At 31.6% G+C, this 21864-nt stretch overlaps 1 protein-coding gene across 1 annotated transcript in view; it reads left to right on the top strand.

The window, feature by feature from the left end:
- The window catches only part of LOC129219339 (neural cell adhesion molecule 1-like), a 197851-nt gene that overhangs the window by 74826 nt on the left and 101161 nt on the right, over positions 1-21864 (top strand). The window contains exons 6-8 of the mRNA XM_054853703.1: positions 172-462; positions 8125-8412; positions 11513-11812. Coding sequence (XP_054709678.1) covers positions 172-462; positions 8125-8412; positions 11513-11812 — 879 coding nt within the window. The remainder of the gene's footprint in view (positions 1-171; positions 463-8124; positions 8413-11512; positions 11813-21864) is intronic.

Genomic DNA, 21864 nt, shown 5'->3' with positions numbered 1-21864 from the left:
GCTTTAAGAAGAATATACGGACATTTTATTTTATGTTTTCGTTCATGCTTTGCTTGTTGGAATTTTTCTTACAGTTATAATGTAATAAATTCAAATAATTTGGCATTTTTGTATTTAAAAAAAAATTTTAAACGAGCAATATGGTTTGTAACGTAATGCTGCCTGTTTCAGTTGTACCTCAGCTAAATCTTCGACTCGGAAGCAAGCTTCGCCATTCCAATATTCTGGAGGGAAATGATGTTTACTTCGAATGCAACATCAGGTCTTCTCCTTGGGTCCATGAGACAGGATGGCGCTTCGAAGGTCAAGAGCTAGTTACTAATATATCTGCTGGAGTCATTGTTAGTAATCAGTCGCTGGTTTTACAAAAAGTTCAACGGAGAAACAGAGGCAGGTACAGTTGCACAGGCACGAACAGCGAAGGACAAGGCGAAAGCAATCACGTGTATCTCAGAGTGCAATGTAAGTGGAGTGATACATTTTACAATTTTAGCCGTTGTATTCCTTTGTCTTTCTTGAAGGGGCATTGTAATTTAGCAAACAACTTCAATGCAACAACTTCAATGCTCTTTGTTAAGACTTTTTCAATTATTGATGATAACGAAGAGGCAATTTATTGCAACGCAACTTTTTAAGAAATAAAAATTGAGCTCGACTTGTATGGATTTGTGCTCAAAATTGAATGAAATGGCTTCGAGAGTAAATGGTTAATTTCAATCAATGTAAAACGATGTAAAATATTTGTTGCAACTATAGAATTTGAGATAGAAAAATGCAATAAAAGGACATTTTTGTCAAATGACCTGCAATAGATGAACTACTTTAGAAGTTTTTGATCAATTTACAACCTGTAATACAAATTTGTCCGCAGTTGAACATGCAAATCGTTATCTACCAATCACAAAGAGTTAAACGACAAGCCACGGAAAATTCAAATCAAAAAGCAATATTTATTTGTCGAGGAAACTGCTTTCAATTTCATTACAATTTAAAGAAAAAAATGCTTTTGTGATAATATAAACGTTAAATAAGGCAGTGAGAAGCAAAGTGTTGTAAGTGCCAAGAGATGATTGCTAGTAGTTTTGGTGGTTGCTGCTATACTTACAGCATGATTTTAAAAAAATAAAATAATGAAAGCTGACCTTAGATTTTAACTTTAAACGCGTTTTACTCGAAACTTGAAAAAGTCCGTTTGTATCCCCATTTGCTCCTCAAATGCGGTATTAAGTGTGAAAATGGTAATAAAATTTATTATGGCATAATAGTATGAAACATATTAGGTGCATAGTTAAATTCAGAGTGTAATAATTGTAATTCCGAGATTGTAGAACTTACTTTTGCGTAATTTAATGTTAAAACTTGCCTATCAGAATTTATTTATTCATTTTAACTGTTATTTGTGACTTATTTAGATTATAAAAAAAAACATAAAAATTGACATAAAAAATACATAAATATTGTTGTTATTCTCGATAGTTTTCGGAGTAATGCGTAAAAAAAATCTTGAAGTATAATGAAAACTAAACAGCTTTTAAATGTATAACATTACAATTTAATTCATTTATTACTGCTGCACTTTCAGTAGTTAAAATATGAATCAGTGCTTTGCATTTGCAGTGAAATGCGATCAAAAACACCCAAGGCTTCTTTCTTTCACTTTCTACTTTAAATAGTATGTTTGACTGTAAAACGAAAAATAAACTGAAACGAAGTAAATAAACTTGATGATAAATTTATCTCTTTATTTTCGTTTAAACGCACCATAAATTCCAGGAATAATTTTAAAAGCAAGCCAGGCAGCACTTATTTTTTTACGTATATATTTATCTTTCCGTAATTTCGAAAGAAGATAAAAGCAAAAGAAAATAAAGACGTTAATTTTATTTCATGGACCTGAAATGTGTTTAATATTTTCCATCCTGAATGTTATAGGCGTTGCCACTTCCAAGTACAAAAACTAAACTCCATAAAAAAGGTAAAATTATAGCCTAAGATGTTGTTCATAATCACAACCTTCGCTGAAATCTGCGTGAAAACTGATGGTTGGGGTTCAAATACTGTTTCGCCGCCCGTGTCATCATGTCAAGGTGTTAAATGGAGAGATGCCAAGCGGTTTTAAACAGAGGAAGTTAATAATGAGTTGTGTTAATGACAATTTCGCGTGACGGAAGCTGGGGATAATTTTTTACCCTCTTGTTTCTTAGTTACCTGCTGGTAAACACCGTAATAACATAATATATGATGAAGAGTAAAATTCATTTGTCAAGTTTGAAATGAAAATTAGTAAAGTATCTTTTATTTCATCACGTTAAACCATCAAAAGGCGTGTTGTTACAAGGCAGCAGTGCTTTGGAACATATTTGTGGTATTGCATAGAACGCGAGTAATGTACCAAATTCACTTTAATCAAAGAAAACTATTGGTACATTACCATTTCTAAGAGGCTTGGAAAAAAACTTAATGAAATATTATTATGTTACATATAAAAAAAAAACACTTTTAATACAAAGCTTTCCGTTGTTATGGTCTACCTATTGTTCACCCATTCGACCAAACAATGTCCTGCAATCCAGAAGAAAACTAAGTATAAATATTAAAAATTAATGTTTTAAAAGCATTTTTTTATATTAATACAAGAATTTTTTTTTACAAATGCTTGTATTAATGCCACAAATGCTTGCTGCAAGCATTTTTTTTTTTTTTTTTTTGCATTAATACAAGATTATATTATTTTGATTACCAAAATATTAAAGACACACAAGTCATGTTTTTAACTGATATATTTTACAATAAATTAAATGATTTAAACCCAAACTGGTGAAGTGTTTTTGAGGTATCTAACCCCCAAAAATATGCCCCAAAATTATTCCAAAAAAAAAAATCAGCAAGTAAAACCAAACTACCCAAGTCATAAAACCAAAATACCCAATGGTTTTTGTGTTTGTTGTTCATACTAATGCAATTGAACCAGTTCCTTAAATAACATGCATACACACAACAAGCCAGATGTTTGAATATTGAAAAATGTTTGAATTCAAAATCTCAATTCTTCTGGGATGGGCATATTACTTTCTGACACCTCCACCATTCGATTTTACGGTTGAAGTAATAAAAAGGGACTGACGTGTTTTGTTAGAACTTTCCTTTTTTCCAAAAACAATGTTGTTTATGTTCTTCAATGACATAAATATCAAAAACTATCTTTTAAGTTTGTAATAGTTTCGTTTCGAGTCTTGAGTAGTGTATTGAATCTAGTTGTCTTCAAAGAGAGTAAAGCACTGGTTGGAATCATATTAACTTTCACGAAATCGACTGGTTTTTTAAAATTTTCTTTTATTTAACCGAAAAAAGAAATATAAGTTCCATAGAGCATTTTTAAGACGACTTTTTTCCATTAAATGCAGTTTTGATTATCCGTTTTCACTGCTTCATTTAAAATAAAACAAGGATAATTTTTTTACCGTTCTATCGATTGGTTTGAGATACGTCTGTATAAAACAATTGAAGTTCAGATGTTTTCGAAAAGGTTACTGAGGTTATTTTAGAACATCATAAAGGAGGGTTTCAAAACGCTATAATGTCATTGAATGCCGCCTACATATGTGGCAGTGCTATTTATGATGGTAATTAAATCAGGGATTTCAGATTAACTGTCCAGCGTTCCTTTTTATTCCACTTTATTCCAAATAATATTCTAAACTGCAAATTTATTTTCGCTACTTAAGGTTTCAGTAATAGTGTTTTAACACCTGTATTTTTTTTAAATAATTTAAAACTTAAATAGTAGGATAATAGCACAAAAAGGATCAGGTGGCTTAACTGAAAGTTAGTTATCCTCAGTAAAAAATAGCAAATATTGTAAAATAAAAGATATCGTTTAATTGCACAAATTGCAGAGTGCAATTAAACGTTGTTATTTCTTATTTCCCTTTTGAAGCACAAAGGTATTTATTCAACTTTCAGCAAGTTTCTTGTTGATTAAGATCAGGGTCATTCCATAGAAATGTAAACTTCAACCTCAGAAATTTTTTGACACAAAGCATCAATTGTGACCTATCATTTCATTCAGCATACTTTCTAGTACATAAATCCAATAACAGTTTGCAAAAATTTCATTCGGTGTTTTTCTTCTATCTCTAAACGTACGAGGTTGTAGAAAAGGCTTAGCATACGCAAAAAACATGCGTCTAAGTTTTCTTGTATAATATTTTTTTTTTTTGAAGATCTTTAAAAGAACTAAGTTTATTCTAAATGATTAGATGTTGGCCCAATAAAATTGACTGTTCTTTTTGCATACATTATAAGATAAGTATTTTAATTAGTTTGGTTATTTCGCCGAAAATATTTACGTTACGTTAGTCACGAAAATGTACTATTTTCTGCTTAAAAACTAAACCAGATGATTGAACCAAACAGCACTTTTTATTTTCTTACACCTGTGTCATATCTACTTAAAAAGTGCAAAATATTCATTTTAGTATCAGTAGATATAAAATAATTAGTGTGACTATAACGTAACAGTTTGCATGTGACTAACGTAACATTTTAAAAATGACTGCTAATATTTAAAACTTATTTAATTTAATGTGAATTTTCATGAACAATTTTGAATATGTAGGCATTCTATATTGATTAAAAATATAAAGGGTGAAAAATACCAGTAATATTGCACTGTAGACCTTCTGTTTACTTAGAAAAATACTTTTTTAAAGGTCTTTATAAAGATATTTCCAATTTAAAGAATTATTAAGAAAGAAAAAAAATGTGTGTAAAGCAAAATGAGTACTCTGCTGAATGTGCATTCAACACAAGAATCCAAGCTTAAGAATTAAGATAATAGAAATACAGTCTTAACAAAGAGAACGCCTCTATTTTTTTAGAAAATACATCTCCACCTATTACTAAATTGAAGTAACGGCTGCTCGTTGAAAAACATTTGAATATACAGTGACAATAAGTGCTACTGCCATATATTTCAGAAAATGGAAGAATGATCATTTAGAAATTCAAACATTTGCGGTGATATCTGGAATTGAAATGCATTCTGCAAAAACGTTCGAATATTTTTTTTTTTTTCAATATTACATTTTAATTCAAAAGGATGCGCAACACTATTCGTTCGATAAATCAGTAAACCTTAAAATATAATACGCCATTGGAAAAGTACTACGGAGTTTCTTATGACGATAACTGGTATATCGGCAGAATACTAGAATTCGGTGAAACTATCAACTTGCATGAAGTAAATTTTTTAAAAGAGAGATATTAAGGATTTAATTAGCCCAAGAATAATGTTTTTCAGTTTGTAAAATCAGTTTCTTTTTATTTCTTTTATTTTTTTTCGTACATTCAAATTGAGTTAATTGAACTGAATCCTTCTAATCAATTTCTTACACTAATATAGAAAAAAAGTAAAGAAGGAACCATATTACAACACAAAGCGGGTTCCTAAAAAGTGTAAAAGTAATATAAGAGCAAGAAATTAGTTATAAAAAGTTTTTTATATACATTCATTGCTTGTTATTCGATGGTTACGTTAGTCACGTTACGTTAGTCACACAGTTTTTCGGAAAAGTACCATTTAAGGCCAAAAAAGATTCATCTGTAACAAATTTGTAGTAGAATTTTAAAAATAGATTGTTTACCTCTTACAAATATATCGACCAATTTTAAATGCCTGTGTAAGTTTCAGAAAATTTTACCTCGTAACATCAGCATTGTTTCTCAGGGTTGCAAAAATGTTACGTTAGTCACGATCCCTTTTTTTGGTGAAAAAACACCTGCCAGCGCTTATTTTGCTTCAAATTATTGGTAGAAATGAAAAATAGTCACCATGAACATTTTAAATCTGCATATTAAAACAAAACACATTTATTTTTACTCCCGGTGAAAGTAAAAAGAGTTTGAAAATCAGTTGCGAATGTTACGTTAGTCACTATGGAATGACCCATCAGTATTTTTGACACAATAGGTTTCCTGAAGAAATTTAAATATTAATAAAATGAAATAGTCTTCAATATTTAAATTATTACAAAAAAATGAGATTTTTAAATGCAATGCTTTCTTAACTAACTGTAATTGTAATCCCAGTAGCATAATTTATCTCAGCAGTATGCGACGGAGATTAAAAATAAAATAGTTCTCAAAATGAACTGACATTAGATTTATCGTCACCGAAAAATGCTTAAAAATGAGATGCGAATACAAATACACGCTACTTGTGTATTAAAACCTTAAAAATACTGTACAAACTTATTATTAATTATTAATGGGATTTTTTTCTCCCCCAAACTAAACATAGTCTGTAGACTTTTGAAAGAGTCACTGATGCACATTACGGCTTGCACATTTTTTGCTACCGGGCTTGTAAAATTCATGTAATACCTTTCTTTTAATTGGATTATATTACAGAAATGACGCAATGTAACGTTAGCTTATATGCGCTCGTTAGCAAGAAAAATGTATAGTTCATAACTATTTAATTACGTTTTATAAAATTACTTTTTTATCCTTAATATTTACAGTATTTATTATTATTGAGACAATCATTAAATCTTTATAACTGTTTCGTAGTAATATTTAAAGATCGATACATGAAAAATAAATATTTCAGAAAAAGATTGAGGTAGTTTATTTTGATGTGGAAAGCAAAGATAACATTTCCTTCCTTCCACAAATTGGATCATACATAATACAGAACGGACGTAAAACCTAGATAAAAATTCAAAACAAATGTCAATAAAGATATTGTTCGGAGTTTGCGTAGTTACATTATTATGATTAACACTTACCATCGATTGTTATTAAAATTAAAAAGTGCTTGAAATAAATAAGAATATTTGCCATTTAATCATTTTATCTCATCTCTTCATAAAAAAATGGCACGCTAGTGATCTGTATTTTTTTTTCTGAATTAGATTATGGTTTAGTTGCACTTTGAAATCATCTTGCTTTCTAAACGTTGTAAAAAATATTAATGGCAATGACTCATTAAAAATGCATGATTATTTTTAAAATTTCAATAGCTTATACCAGATTATGCATTCAAGGAAATGGGTTGAACAAATTCAAATAAATATATTTCTGAATTGTTTTCTGGTCACAATAGATGTCTTTCTTGATTTCACAGGAATAATCTAGTTGCATATGTGGGAAATTGCTAATCCAGATATTGTATAAGAACAACCTATAAATCCTTGCACGACCCTGTGTTGTGTATTTGTTGTATTCGCTGCCTTTTTTTGTCAAACGTTTTTTTTTTTTAAACGTGGTGTCCCACTAATGTCGTTTACAACATAGTTGAGTAGCGATTGCGAGTATATAAAAAGGGGGGGGGGGCTTGCAAATAAAACAGTCTTCATATAAGAAGGGCGAAAACCCATACTGGGTAGCAAATGAAGAACTTTTTAAAAGCTATTTCAACTGGATCAGATAATTTTAAGAATACTTATTCCAATATATCTTACCTTGTTTAGCATTTTTCACTTTGACATCTGAAAGTGAAAGTCTTGAAACATCTTGTGTATGAAGAAATATCACAGAACTTTGGTTAATTCAAATTTACCAACTTTCATTTACCAACTTATTGGCCAATTATTTCTCATAATTTTCATCATGTCACAGGACATAGTTTAGAGAATGCAGTTGAAGCAAATTAAAACACACTCAAACAAACCTATTTAAATCCAAATTTACGTATTATCGGTTTTCGAAAAGAAAATTTTCTTTTGAATTTTCAACTGTGTTACGATCCATATTTCAGATTTTTTTTTTTTGCTATACCTTGTAGACAAAAAAACTGCGTCTACGAATTACAATAAATGAATCCTCACAAGTCAATTCCTTTTTTATTTTAACTTGACTGCGTGTATACCGGAATACATCTTTGGTATAGTTCCAGCTATGAGAATATAAATCAGAATGTTATTTGATGTGATGTTACCTAATGAAAAAATATTTTTTTTACGTCTTGTACTCTGTATTAACTGAGTTTTAAGTACACATTTTTTTTTTCAAATATGATACAGTAGCAAACTCATTTTTGACAATATGCATGTGCGCTTAAAAACTAAGTCCTGTTTACAAAAATCATATTATTACATTTATTTTCATAATTTCCTGCAGTTGCACCTGTGTGTAAGAGTGGACAACAAACCGTCTATGGTGCTATGCTGCATTTTCCAGTGGAAATCGCTTGTGAAGTAGAAGCAGACCCGGAAGAAGTAACATTCCGTTGGGAGTTCAACTCTTCATTCGGAACTTTAGAACTGGTGCCAACAACGACATCTGGGAGAAAGAGCGTGGTTCACTACATTCCCAGGTCAGAACAGGACTACGGGACGCTGTCTTGCTGGGGGAGGAACAGAGTTGGACTTCAAAGGATGCCATGCCTATTCGTAGTTATCCCTGCAGGTATTGACTGGTGGGTTGCGTTTGGAAAACGCCAAAATGTGAGCCGGAATAACCACCCGCTGCATGATTTTATTTTACTATTTTTTTCTAACTGAAAAAGACAGTAGAAGGTTTGCGGAAAGAATATTTCCTTGTCTTTGAGAGAGATAAAAACGTCGTTGGTCACTTATCTCTTTGGTTGGTCTTATGCCAGAATGAACCATCATCCATAATGTTTATTTTTCAAAGAGAAGATTAAAATTAGATTAATAAAAAAGATACAAAAAAAAAAAAAGTATTTGCATTTTATAAACTAGGTAATTCTTGACATGTTTATTTATGTTAATTTAAGACAGAAAGTAACATGTGCAACATATTCACATGTAAAGGCGGAACTTTTAAAAATCGCATAGTTCATTGTGGCATAAGACAATTTATTTCATCTGCGCTACTAAACAGCGTCTTCATTATGTTTCTTATACTTTTCATCCATCATTCATTTTAAGTGATATTAATCAGAATATAAAACATATTTCAATGCAATTTCCTTTTACTGAGCTTGCTTCTTTTAACACATATCAAACTACACACTTTTTCTTTATCATGTGTGATTCCCTAATTTTGATAAATCATATTGTCACCCATTTTTTTGTTACGTTACATGACACACGATTAAACAACTAAAACATGCAATTTGTTTCTTCATTATTATTATTATTATTTAATATATTTTAGAGAATATTATCATTTATTAATTTGGTGCTTTTTAGCGTGCGACAAAAGCTTCATGTTAATTAAGTGTTTAGCATATTTTGTAGCAGAGGAAGTTTCTAAACAATTGCTTATTATTTAGGTTTTGTCAAAAACAAAAAGGCACGCATTGTGAACAAAAGACTGTACGGTTTTCGTTTCAATTCAAAATCTAAAAAGGAACTGAATTGTATATTAAATAGTAACAAATAAGCTCAGAGCACATTCAGTTCTATGTTTTGTAGAATTTAGCATGATTATCACTATTTGTTATTAATCAGTAAGTGAAATCTATACTCTTTGGTTAAAATATAATTCAATTAAATAGATCTTAGAGTCTTTTGTTAGTCAAGGTGAAGTTTTAAAATGTTTTATATTTAATCTATAAGGTTCATTAAAATGAAACCCGGTCAGTGCGTCTAACTTCACATTAGACGATAGACGATGCCACGTAACTGCATGTATGGATACACTATCTATTGGTAGAGATTGATGCATGCGCAACGTTTCATGCTACATAGTGACAGTGTGGATTAAAGCCGAAGAGAAGGTAGTCACACAAGTTATCGTTCACTACGAAACATGTCCTTTTTTAACCACGTGAGCCCACTCAGAGGGAGGGGGCCCATACCCTGGGCCCATTGCTTGTCGTGTTCGTGAAACGGGGAACTGCCATAACGCTGAAATCAAAGTCAAGTGGATTCCGACGTGACCACTACGAACGCGGAATTGGCTCGGGCGCGCATGAGCAGAAGAAGCAAGTTTTCGCCTCGGCGTGGAACGACGCCGACGCTAAGCGTGTTCGCTTCTAGGAAACCAATGCTTTACAGAGCTTTAAAATGCGTCCGCATACGGCCAATGCGATGAAAACAACATTTCAGTAGTTTCGGTGGGAAACGCTGGAGCTGGAACATCCACCGTGCACCCTTTCACCACAGACATTTTACTGTTCGATTTTTATGTTTTTGGACCTCTAAAACAAGCCATTCGCAGACAACACACCGGATATCGCGGATATCACAATGGACGACTAAGTGTAACTGGGTTCAGTCCTCGATCCGATAGAAATTTTCTAACTTTTTTAAAGATGGAATTGACAGCGTAGTGTCGCAATAGGATAAAGGTGCCAACAGTTTTGGCCATTATTTTTGAGTAAATAAAATTCCTGCCGTTACTTAACACTAGTGACCTGATTTAATTTGAATTAGTTCAGTTTATTCTAATGATTTTCGAGCATTAGGCAGCCTCTTTGAACAATTCGTATGTTCTATAAGAATAAAAAGCTTTTCTTTGACAAGTAAATCAATAACGTATCACCATCAAACTAAGATTTTTACCCTTGTTAACTAAATGAAACATATTTGTACTTTAAAACCAAATGACAAGAGAAATTGCGTAAGTCAAAATTATTTCTCAGTTCCAAATGATTAAACCGTTTTGCATTTTCCTCTCAGAATCTCCGATTAAAATAAAATCATTTTCATAGACCATCGGATACGTTTTTGTTACCGAAAATTTAAACTATGGTTTGGAAAAACTAATCGATGTTGTAAACGATGGTGATATAATAAAAAGTGTTATTTTTATACGACTTCAAAAAATTGCAAAAAAAAAAAAAAAAAATAAATAAATAAATAAATAAAAATAGAAATACATGTTAGAATTTATTGTTTCAAAGCAAACAATCATGAAACATTTTTGACTTTCTGTAAGAAATTTTTCGTCTCTAAAGTAAATTTATTAAAATCAGTTATGCGCATCTAAGTAAAAAGAAACTGTTTGCTTCCATAAGAAGCTGTTTTGTCAAGTCTTTGATACATTTCGTAAAAATGTTTTTCATAATGGTTTTCTGTTGAGCAATCAGGATTGCTTAATGAAATCACTTTTACTGTGCCCCCTATAGGGGCACAGTAAAAGTGATTTCATGTGCCCCCTATAGGGCATGTGCCCCCTATAGGGGCACATGTAAACAATTCAAGACATTAAAAAAATTTAAAAATCCGTAAAGAAATATTTTTAAAAAAAATCTGAAAAAAAATCCATGGCACAAAGAACAGAGTATTCAATCATGGAGACATCTTTACTCTGAGAAATGGATAATATTTTCTGAAAAATAACGACTTAAAAAAAAATAAAAAAAAATAATAAAAAAAAACATGTGTCCCGCTTTCCCTTACGTAAATGTTTGGCAGTACATGAAGTATTGCAGCGTTACTTCGCCCAACATTTTTAGAACAAGTTTTCTGTAATCTTGTGTGAATTAACCTAGTAATACTTCCTTTCATTTCTCTACACATTGGTTACTCTTTAGTATTTTTTTTTTTTTAATATTTCTAAAACATATATTTTTCTAAATCTACCTTCCTTCCAGAACCACCCTCTGCTGTACACAACTGTAGCATTGGACAAGAAACAGAGCATTTCTTTAGAGTGTCCTGCTACGAAGGAAAAGATGGTGGTCTCAACCAGTATTTTCATTTGGAAGTTCGTGGACCCGACTCAAATCTTCTACTCAACCTGACATCACAGACTGCTGATTTTGCCGTCCGTGGACTCAGTCCTGGATCTGTTTATACCTTAACACTGTACGCTGTAAATGCGAAAGGCAGAGGTATACCATTAGTCATCAAAGCTTCAACTCTATCAACTCCAGAAAGCCAAACGAGAAGAGGTAAGATACACAAGTTATATTTTGCATGTTTTCTTTACAAGGTTCGATACTCACATTAATAATTAAAATTGTGAGTTCACACTTTTATTTCACAAAAAAAAGCTGTTTTTGGTGCTGTCTATTAGTAAAATTATGTTTTTGTTAAAGGTATATATTGTATTTTTAACTCAAAACGAAATTATCATTCCTTTATTTTGAACAGTCGCCAAACATTTATGAACTTAAAATTGGAAGAAGGAAAGTTACATCGAATACGTGCACACAGAAAGTTAAAATTATGTACGTTTAATATTCGCGAAGTTACAAATTAGTTTTCTCTCTACGAAAATGCTTTAAGTGGTATTGAAAAGGTTTTTTTTCTGTGACGAAAATAATATTTGCAAGTAATACTAACTAGAAAATCGCCCGTCAAGGTATGACGGGTAAAAATTCCTTCTACATTTGAACGAAGCAATTGCCTGTTTGGTGATATTTTGATAATTGACATTTTAACCCTTAATCCAGTGAATTAACCCTAAACTCCAGTAGATAGCGCTCATTGTTGACCACTTTTTCGTTTCGTCATTCCCCTGAAATGACAATCTTAAAAGTTAGACGGTTAAAAAGTTACCGGATCTAGTTCCGCCTTATCGCAGTAAAGCTTTTCCCAGCATTTTAAACATTACCAAAACATATTATCAAATTTTCATGCCGTGGCTCGAGTTTCATTGTTGATCACGTTAGGAGCGTTACTCGATCATTAGCTATTATATATATGAGGATGCGTTTTGACCATACACACATTTATTATAATAGCCGGGAACGTTTCGAGCGATGCACCAACCTTTAGAAGATAATAGATGTAATTGCATTTTTCGTTTACTATTTTTACAACCTTTATAATTCTGTGCTATTTCTTACCAATGTTCTTCTAATATTTTTAAATCTTAACAATCATTTGGATAATCTTAAAAAGCGAAAGTAAATTATGAAATTTTTACTCAGTTTTTTAATGCTAAAATGGTGTAGAGATCTCCTTGATACCAGGACACCACTCAATATTTTTAGACTTGTGGATAGCAATATATTGGATAAATTTTAGCTTCCTATTTAAAATGAAAGAGGGTGCTCAACCCCCTCCCCCACACTTCATCATCATGGGGAGGGGGGTTAAAAAATACACTGAAATGAAATCACAACGCTACATATTATAATATACACGAGTATTATGCATATACATTGCAATAAAATAATTATTACAAAAAAAAAAAAAACAAGCTGGGGAAAGTAAATGTTTCTAAATTTGTGATATTTTCTATCCTGCGGCTAATGTTAAATTGAGGGGTCATTGAGCAACGTCTTAAAATTCGAGAAAGAAGCTAAAACTTTTACAGCACAATACTATTAGTAAGGGTAAAGGGCACCCCCCCCCCAGGGGGTGTCCTGGACTCTAGCTGGAAAAAAGTTGTTTTGAACCATCCTAGTGTAGCTTCATCACATGAGTATTTTACAAAAAAAAATCAATACTCCTGATATGTTAAACGGCTTTCAATTTTAATAATTCCCCTCTAACAGAAGCCGTTATTTACACAATTAATTCTCCCCTCCAATATGAGAGCGTGAATCTCCGTAACTACACTACACTTACACTCTTCTTGTCAGTGGAAGGAGATACCGATCGATATCTTATCGAAAAATCTCTCACGTCTCGTGTCATCTTGGGTTTCCAGAAAACTAGTAAAGCATAAAGAGGAGAGTACAATACCATGTACTCGTGTTCTGCAACTATTGAACCCCGTAGAATGAAACATTCGCTTTGTTTGGAGAACACTAGAGTTGCGGCTTAAAGGAAATTTCATCAATATCAATAAGAAACATATGCAATATAAGTTTGGTTACTCGCAATACTTGAAAATGATACGAAATGAAAATTGGGAGTTTTATTTACTTTGTGCGAAGTGGAATGTTGTGTTTTAATCGGGAAGACATTCAAAAACCGATTTTCACTATTGCATCAGATTCCTAAACTTTGTGCAATAGTGGTACATGACACACACGCTTGAGCAAACGTTATAATAACAAGTAAAAAAATATTGCATAAAATTTTCACTATATGTCAATCAATTTTACTCGGTTTACTCGTATTATTGTGGCATTAGAGACTAATGTGTGTAAATTCTTTCGTTTATTTTAATTAATTATTTGAGGTTTTTTGCTTCCTTCGCAAAACGTTTTAACGCTCACTTATAAACTATGACTTCATTCCAGGACATATACAGACAAAATATTTAAAAATGTAAAAAGCTGCAATAAAAAAAAGGATTTTTTAATTGCACCTTGATTTGTTGGCGACATCTAAAATACTAAAAAAGGGTTTTTGAAAAAAGAAATTAGGAGTATATTAGATTAAAAAAAGTATTTGGTGACAGTTGGTGACACACACTCGTAATTATTTTTAAAAGCTTAAATGAAGAGCTCATTTCCAAATTAGTTTTTTAATTAACCAGGCACTAAAAAGATAAAATAAGTCATTAATAAGATTAATGTAAATGACGCAAAGAAAGAAATAAATTCATTTCACTGGATGCAAACATGAAACGAAGAGGGTTTTATTTTCCAGTGAAAAACCATTTAGAAAAAACAGAAAATTTAACTAAGGTTTACTAGTAAATTAGCTTATGAATTAGACAGACCGCATTAGGATGTAGAGAGACTGCACAAATGAACATGAGATTAGCATTTACTGCTAATTACTCTAGACGAAATTTAATGTAACCACTTTACTGATAATATAGCTACAATGTATCTCTGTCAAATTGCGACTATGTACGAATGTATTCCACTGGTCTGCAGCAATAATTGGTCATTTAAAATTGCAATGCAAGGGGTATTTCCTTCGCCGTGCATTTTTCTTTCTTCCCAAGAAACATAATTACGCAAATTACCACAATTAGAACTTTAAAAAAGTCAAACTTATTCTAAAAGACTTTTGGTAACATTGAATAGGCATATGTTGCTACGTTTAATCAGCTTGTACGTTATTCAGTGTAACTCTGGAACAGCTGCTGCTACTTTATGGTTCCCTTAGCTACAGCAGCAGTTTACTATTATATGTTACTGCGCTTATAAATGGGCTAGTAAATGTTGACACGATTTTCTGTTTATCTATGTTAACTACGTACTACATCAATAACGCAATTAATGTCATTATTGTAAGTAAAAAAGTATTTACAGTTTTCATTTAATCATTATTGTTACTTTATAAAATATAATTCAAATTTAAAGAACTTTTTTCTTAACTATTTCAAAAACGTGAACAAGAAGCACTAAAGAAATTACTGCAAGAACCGAATAGCAGCCGTTTGAAATTGAATCAATTATTTCAGAAAGGGCGTAAGTCCTACGGGAATCCACTAGACTTACGCCCTTTCTGAAATAATCGATTCAGTTATACATTACCGTGGTTATAAACAGATTAATAAACGTCGAAATGTATTTATATTCTTTAATTACTTACCTACTGTAGAAAGAATGCAACTAATGTAAATGTTTTATGTAAAATTTAATTTGCAGTTTCATCGTAACATTATTGTTAATTTATAAAATATAATTCGAGGTAAGGCTTTTCACATGTATTATTACACAAAATGAAAGAAAGGCTTTTTACATCTTTAAATATTTTCTGAACACTCCGAAAAAAGTAAAAAATAACCACAAAAGACATTATTGCAAGGAACTCTATTTTTGCATTCTTTCAATAGAAATTCTTATCGAGTTACCCCTTTTAATTGTCTTTTTTCTAAAGTATTTATGTGTTTAATTAGTTGCAAAAAATTTCTATAAAGTTATTTGTTGTTTATTGTTAAAAAAAGATGAGAGCGAAAGAGAGAAAACCTGAAAACTACCACTTCTATTGTGTGGTTACAGTGAGGAAAACACAGCTTTTGAGGTTGGTTCTATGAGGTTACAAAACATACAAAGTTCAGTTTTGTTTTCATTCAAACACATTAATATCTAGTGTGAATACTTAGTATTTTTACAACGCAACAGTATCGTTTCAAAATGCACATTTTAATGTTCGAAAGAGATCAAAAATTTGCTTCTTCAATTTTTATCATAATTAGAATTATTCTGGTTAAATCGGCTTGCTTCATTGAATTTCATGGACTGTGATGTGGATCCAACACTACTTTATCGTACGTCGATTAAATAGTCTGTGTTTGAAATAAATTTAAAAATTTGGTCCATGTATTCATGTCCAAGAGTTAGACTTAATACTTCTTTCATACATAACTTTTCCCACATTTGTTTGGAGTAGTTTCAAATGTAAAGGGGGGGGGAGGGTTATTGATAGCGTCTGATAACTAAAATTGCCCAAAACATATATGGAACGTGCAAAAAGAACAACAAAATTCCTGAGATTGAGCAAAAAAAAAAAAAAAAACTCTATATGCTCTTAATATTGACAAATTTCAACGTTGATTTAATATGTATTTTATTAACTATAGATAAACTGACACTGAATTAGAAAAAAATCATTTTTACCGTTATATTAGCGATAAACCGCCAATTTAGCAACGTATCACCAAGTGGTTGCTAATCTATGATTTGATTTTAGTCGACTTTTTAAGCTGAAACTAACACCTGTTTGCCCCCAAAAAACTGTAAGCGTCCTCTCTGGAAAAATCGAATGTAACCAAAGGAAAAGGTGCACAACTGGACCGCACTCAGAGTCTACGCACAAACTTTCAATCGTCTAAGCCGTTTAACCGTCTAGTCTGTAGCCTTCGGCCCATATCCGACCCTTGAACATGTAGGGGAGGGTTGCCCAAAGCGGGTAGGTTTTCGAAGAACGCTCAAAATTGTAGTTTTTGGATTTTGATCACAACAATTTCGGTTTTATTTCCTAGCAGGGTTCTTTAATTTCAAAATGAAGAGATTTTTGTATTATTTCAAACTCAATATTTATTCATTATCAAAGTTTACAAACGTTTGAAAAATCCACTTTCCCCTACCATGGAGCCCGAAGCAGGTAAGCTTAACTAATTGTGATTTGGTACATTTGCCAATCAAATATGAAGTGATAAATGGTTAAAATAGTTGACTAGCTACTTGCCAATACAAAAAATATATATACAAAACATTCGTACGTATCCAATTTAAAGTTAACACATTTTTTTAATAGAACATAAATAAATAACTGATTAAATTAATAGAAAAATTAAATGCCATCCTAAAAAATAACTTTTTTAAACTTTTATTTGTCCTAGTGAAATAGAACATCGAAGTAGCACACGAGTCAAGAAACTATACGTAAATATATGATTAAATCGTATATCCGCTTTGCGAAAAGTCACGTTTTTTATTTCAATAATTATGACCTTAAATTTAAAAAAAATAACGGAATGACTATCATAGTTTGTGGGTGGATGGTGTCAGAATAACGTAATATTAACGACAGTCAAAAAAAAAAAAAAGCTGATCTTCGACAAATCAAAAATTACATCTCTAAAAAAAAGAAGTTTTGTATTTTTTTTTTTTTAAATTTAAGCCTGGTTTCGCCATGCCGCTTTAATGCTGCTTCGCTGGGACTAATTAAAACTCGGGGTTGTAAATGTAAACACGACAAACGTATGCATCGTCGCTTACACACCGGGGGGGGGGGGGGGGCATACGAAGGCCTACCCGCTTTGGACGACCTTTCCGCTTTAAGCCACCCCCGGTGACCGTCTAGGCCGTCTAACCGTCTAGTCTGTAGCCTTCGGCCCATATCCGACCCTTGAACATGTAGGGCGGGTAGGTTTTCGAAGAACGCTCAAAATTGTAGTTTTTGGATTTTGATCACAATTTCGGTTTTATTTCCTAGCAGGGTTCTTTAATTTCAAAAAAAAAGAGATTTTTGTATTATTTCAAACTCAATATTTATTCATTATCAAAGTTTACAAACGTTTGAAAAATCCACTTTCCCCTACCATGGAGCCCGAAGCAGGTAAGCTAAACTAAGTAAGCAGGTAACTTTGTGAGATACGTCCACCCGTACATTCGTCACGACGTTATTCCGGGTTAAAATGGATATTTGGTTGTCAGTGCGTTTGTAAGTAAGCAGAGAAATGCAGAACGAAATACTCAACAATCATTCGAAGTTGAATAAAATTAAAATGTTGATCGAAATTCGAGATTTTTCACCGAATACATTAATTCCTGTACTCCATACGAAGAAGGTAAAAGGGAAAAAAAAAACTAAAATTCTTTACCAACAACAATACTCTGCTAATTCTTGAATAAAATGTTAATACACAAATATCAGAGCTTAAGTAAGTGCTTTTAAAATAGAAACTAGTGTTTCCCTTAGATGCAAACCCTAAACGGCGCGACTAAGGAAAATAAAATACTGTTCTTATTAAAGACCAAGTGCGTGATGATTTAATTATGTCTGTGACTTAGGATGAAGACCTAAATATTCTGCTGTGCGTGACTATTTACCCAATTAGCGAATAAAGTACTAGTACAAATTGTCTCGCATTTGTGAGAAATGTACTTTGCTAATAAGAGTGTTTAGTTTGCTTTCAAAGAAAATGCTTTGCAGTGCATATAGCTACAATGAGTCTTTAAAAGACAGAAGGAAACTCATAAGAGAATAAGAGTTAAAGCAATTTGTAATATCGGAAAAGTAAAGGGATGAACATTTCATTACGTGTTAACTTATATGTGTTAGCTCGCATTTGACGAAACGCGTTTATAACACGCTGCTAGGAAAACACAAATTATTTTTAAAGCCTTTAGTGCATATTCAACACATTCATAAGTGGACAGTTATACTTATTTTTTTTTTTAAATTTCTTGATCAAAATGAAAACAAATGAATAAATAAGTAGCTTTAAGATAAACCTCAAATTTCCGTTGAAGGATCAACGTACCCTCGTGGTTTCATGCAAATTATCAGCAAGCGCATCCTAGGTACAAATTTGGAAAGGAAAGTTTTTATCCTTTTTCAAAGATATATTTTCTTTGAAATAACACTGTAGGGTCTTTCCCTGTCAAACGACCCTAGGAGTCTCCCTCGGACCATCTCAGATAGGGATGAAGTATCATAGAAGTGCATTTTGATGCTTTTGAAACTAGTCTGTGCAAATTTTCCACGTTCCAAATACTGAGAATCTAGGATTTCCCCAAAAAGTTTTCATAAATGATGGCGAATAAGCTTTGTGAAACGAATTGTCATGTTTAGGGTAAACTTGCAGACAATTTTATTACACTGCAACCTTGAAATTTTGGGAGCTTTAAGTACTTTTGGCTGGAAAAAGTTATAGTATTTTTGTGAATTTGAGCGCAGTAGTTTATGCGTAGCACGCATGTTAGCTATGAAGGAAGTTTTCTTACACTGTAAAAACGATTCAGAAGCGTAATTGGAAAATAGAACATATCTTACAAAAACCAGGAACGTTTTCCGCTAAAAGTCAGTAACCTTCGTGAAATTATCCTTGAATATTACTGAAGAATATGGAAATTTCCTCGGTTAGAGCCAGTCTGGAACCTTCAAGAGAAATGAGGTACGTTTAATGTAATTGATTAGAACCTTCCTGATTTACTGAGAAAACTCAAAAAGCATCGATGCAGCCATGGCCAAAGCTATGGCAGTACTGCAAACAACAACCATCTTCCTCACCTTGCAAAACTGCAGCTATCCAGAAACTTCTTCTCTCTCATTGGGAGCTTAAACAATCTGGACAGGCCGTAATTGAACTAAATTTGATATGCTTATTAACGCGCTCAGTCAGTTTTTAAATCGGTAGCCAAAAATATTTTTAACAACAGTAAAAAGTCTGCATTCGTTCAACTTGTAGCAATTCAGGAAACTTTTTTGCAAATATACTTGATTTTACGGGGGAACGTTCCATGAAAATAATCAGTGACGCTTCGAATTTTTTTTTACAGTGTGCATGTTACAAAATAAAAATTTGCTGTTAAAAAGAAAGAAACAAATAACGTTTATTCGGAATAATACAGTACATTTATTCAAGTTTAAGAAATAAAATTAGTTAGTTTTAATAATTTTTCCCATCCTATAAAAATTTCAAAATCATCAACGACCATGTCTTTGAGCACAATTCTAAAGGGGCTTGGCCTCTTCTTAACACTATCAACGACATCTTAGAACTGCGTTTTGGAGACTCTGATTTTTTATTAGTACATAAATATTACACTCATTACCATGTTTCCACTTTCTGTAGGCTTTTTTTTTTTAATAATGACTCCGTACAAAATCAAAAGCAGAAGCCATCGTTAAAAAACTATGAATTTTTTCTGTTAGCTATTTTCGAATTTGATTTTTTAGAAACAAATGCAGTATCAAGTACGTTTAACGCTATATAAAATTTAAAAAAAAAATCATTAGTTTACATTTTTGTTCCCCTAATACGGTACCTCTTTTAATCATTTTACAAATAAATATAATTTTAGTTTTGTTTCTGAAAACCTAGAAATTGCTTTTAAAAGGAATCCTTTTAGAATTTTTTTATGGAGAGATATTTTTCCCTGTTCTCATAAGATCAGAGCGGCAAGCTCTGAAATTGCAGCTACGTACGGAACTACCGCTATTTCTAAAACAGAAAAAGAAATGATCAGAATTAAATCCTATAAATATCAAGAAAAAAAATTCAGAGTCAAAATGTACCAAAAAATTCCCTTTTTAAGTTTACAAGTTAAAAACTTAATAGACTTACTAACCAGGAAACAATAATATTACTTTAAAAACGACGGATTTGTAAAGTATTTTCTTTTTGAGTGAATGAAAAAAGTGAGATTATAAAAAAATGCTATTATTGAAAAGAAAATAACTAATGTTTTCCTCTCTTTACTTCAATTTAATGCCCGGATTTCTTTCATAAAGCTTTTCATGCCGCCAAATAAAGAAATTTAATTTTGCTTTCTCTGGATGTTTTTGTAAAAAGAATTTCTTAAAAATATCGAAAGCATAGAATTCGCATTTGTTGTTCTAAAAGTTTTTTTTTTTTAAAGTTCAAGATATGTTTGATCTAATATTTTTTAAAAGTTTGAATACAATGTAGAGCATAAAGACACCATTGCATAAAATGATAAAAAACCTCTCGATAAATACATCAGCCCTTTTTTTGACCGGCATTTTCTCCTGTGCAATTAAATAAAAATGCACAGTTTAGGGATCTTTTAAAAATTATAGCTAATTTTGTTCGTTGCTTGCACTGTTGATAATTTTAAAAAACAGATATCATTTAAAAGGCATAAACCTTTCAAAAATATATTTATATTTCTTAAACTGCCCAATCATGAAAAATAAAAAGAAAGGTGACTAGTTTTGAGACATCTGAGCTACTTTTTTTTTTTTGATTGACTGCTGCAAACTTATTAATTTTTCTTATTAATGTTTCATCTGCTTCTAAAAAGTAAAAAGTACCCTATAAGGTTCCCGTAAAGTTAGATTAACCCAATAATTTATTATTTTAATGTAACTTTAGCATTTTTTTCCTTCTTAAGCGTTCCAAATGGAAAACTAAAGTAATGTTTTAAGGTTTATACAATGTTAAAAGTAAAGATTTTAATGTTTTAACAATGGTCTGCTTAATCCATGATGCTTTAAGAATATGCACTCTTTACCTAGTTTAGTCCAAGTTTTTGCAATTAGCAAATTCTTAATTTCACCAAATTCTTGGTTCAACTGAGAATGCAAATGGCGAACGGGCAGACGCATTATATAAAGCGGTTTGTTACTGATATATTATTGTCTTTCAGTAAGATTTTAGTTGTTCCTGATAAAGTTCACCGTTATTGTAGCTATTAGGCATTAATATAATCATAATTTCAGTTACTGAAATTATTAGACATTTTTATCTTACATGCATGCAATGGGCGATAAGGTCACTTTCAAAAAATCATAAAACATTTTATGTGCAAAAATACGGGATGCGGTGTCTATCCACTTGTCAAAGCAGTATATGGGGTAAATGAGCCAATTTTTAAATTTTTAAAAAATTTGTTTTTTGAGTAAAATCACTTCAAAAATCGCTAATTTTTGAAAATCTTCAAAATTTCAAAGT

This window comes from Uloborus diversus, chromosome 1 (genome assembly GCF_026930045.1).
Source record: "Uloborus diversus isolate 005 chromosome 1, Udiv.v.3.1, whole genome shotgun sequence".
NCBI lineage: Eukaryota > Metazoa > Arthropoda > Arachnida > Araneae > Uloboridae > Uloborus > Uloborus diversus.
The sequence above is the reverse complement of the archived record's forward strand: the minus strand, read 5'-3'. Positions and strand labels throughout refer to the sequence as shown.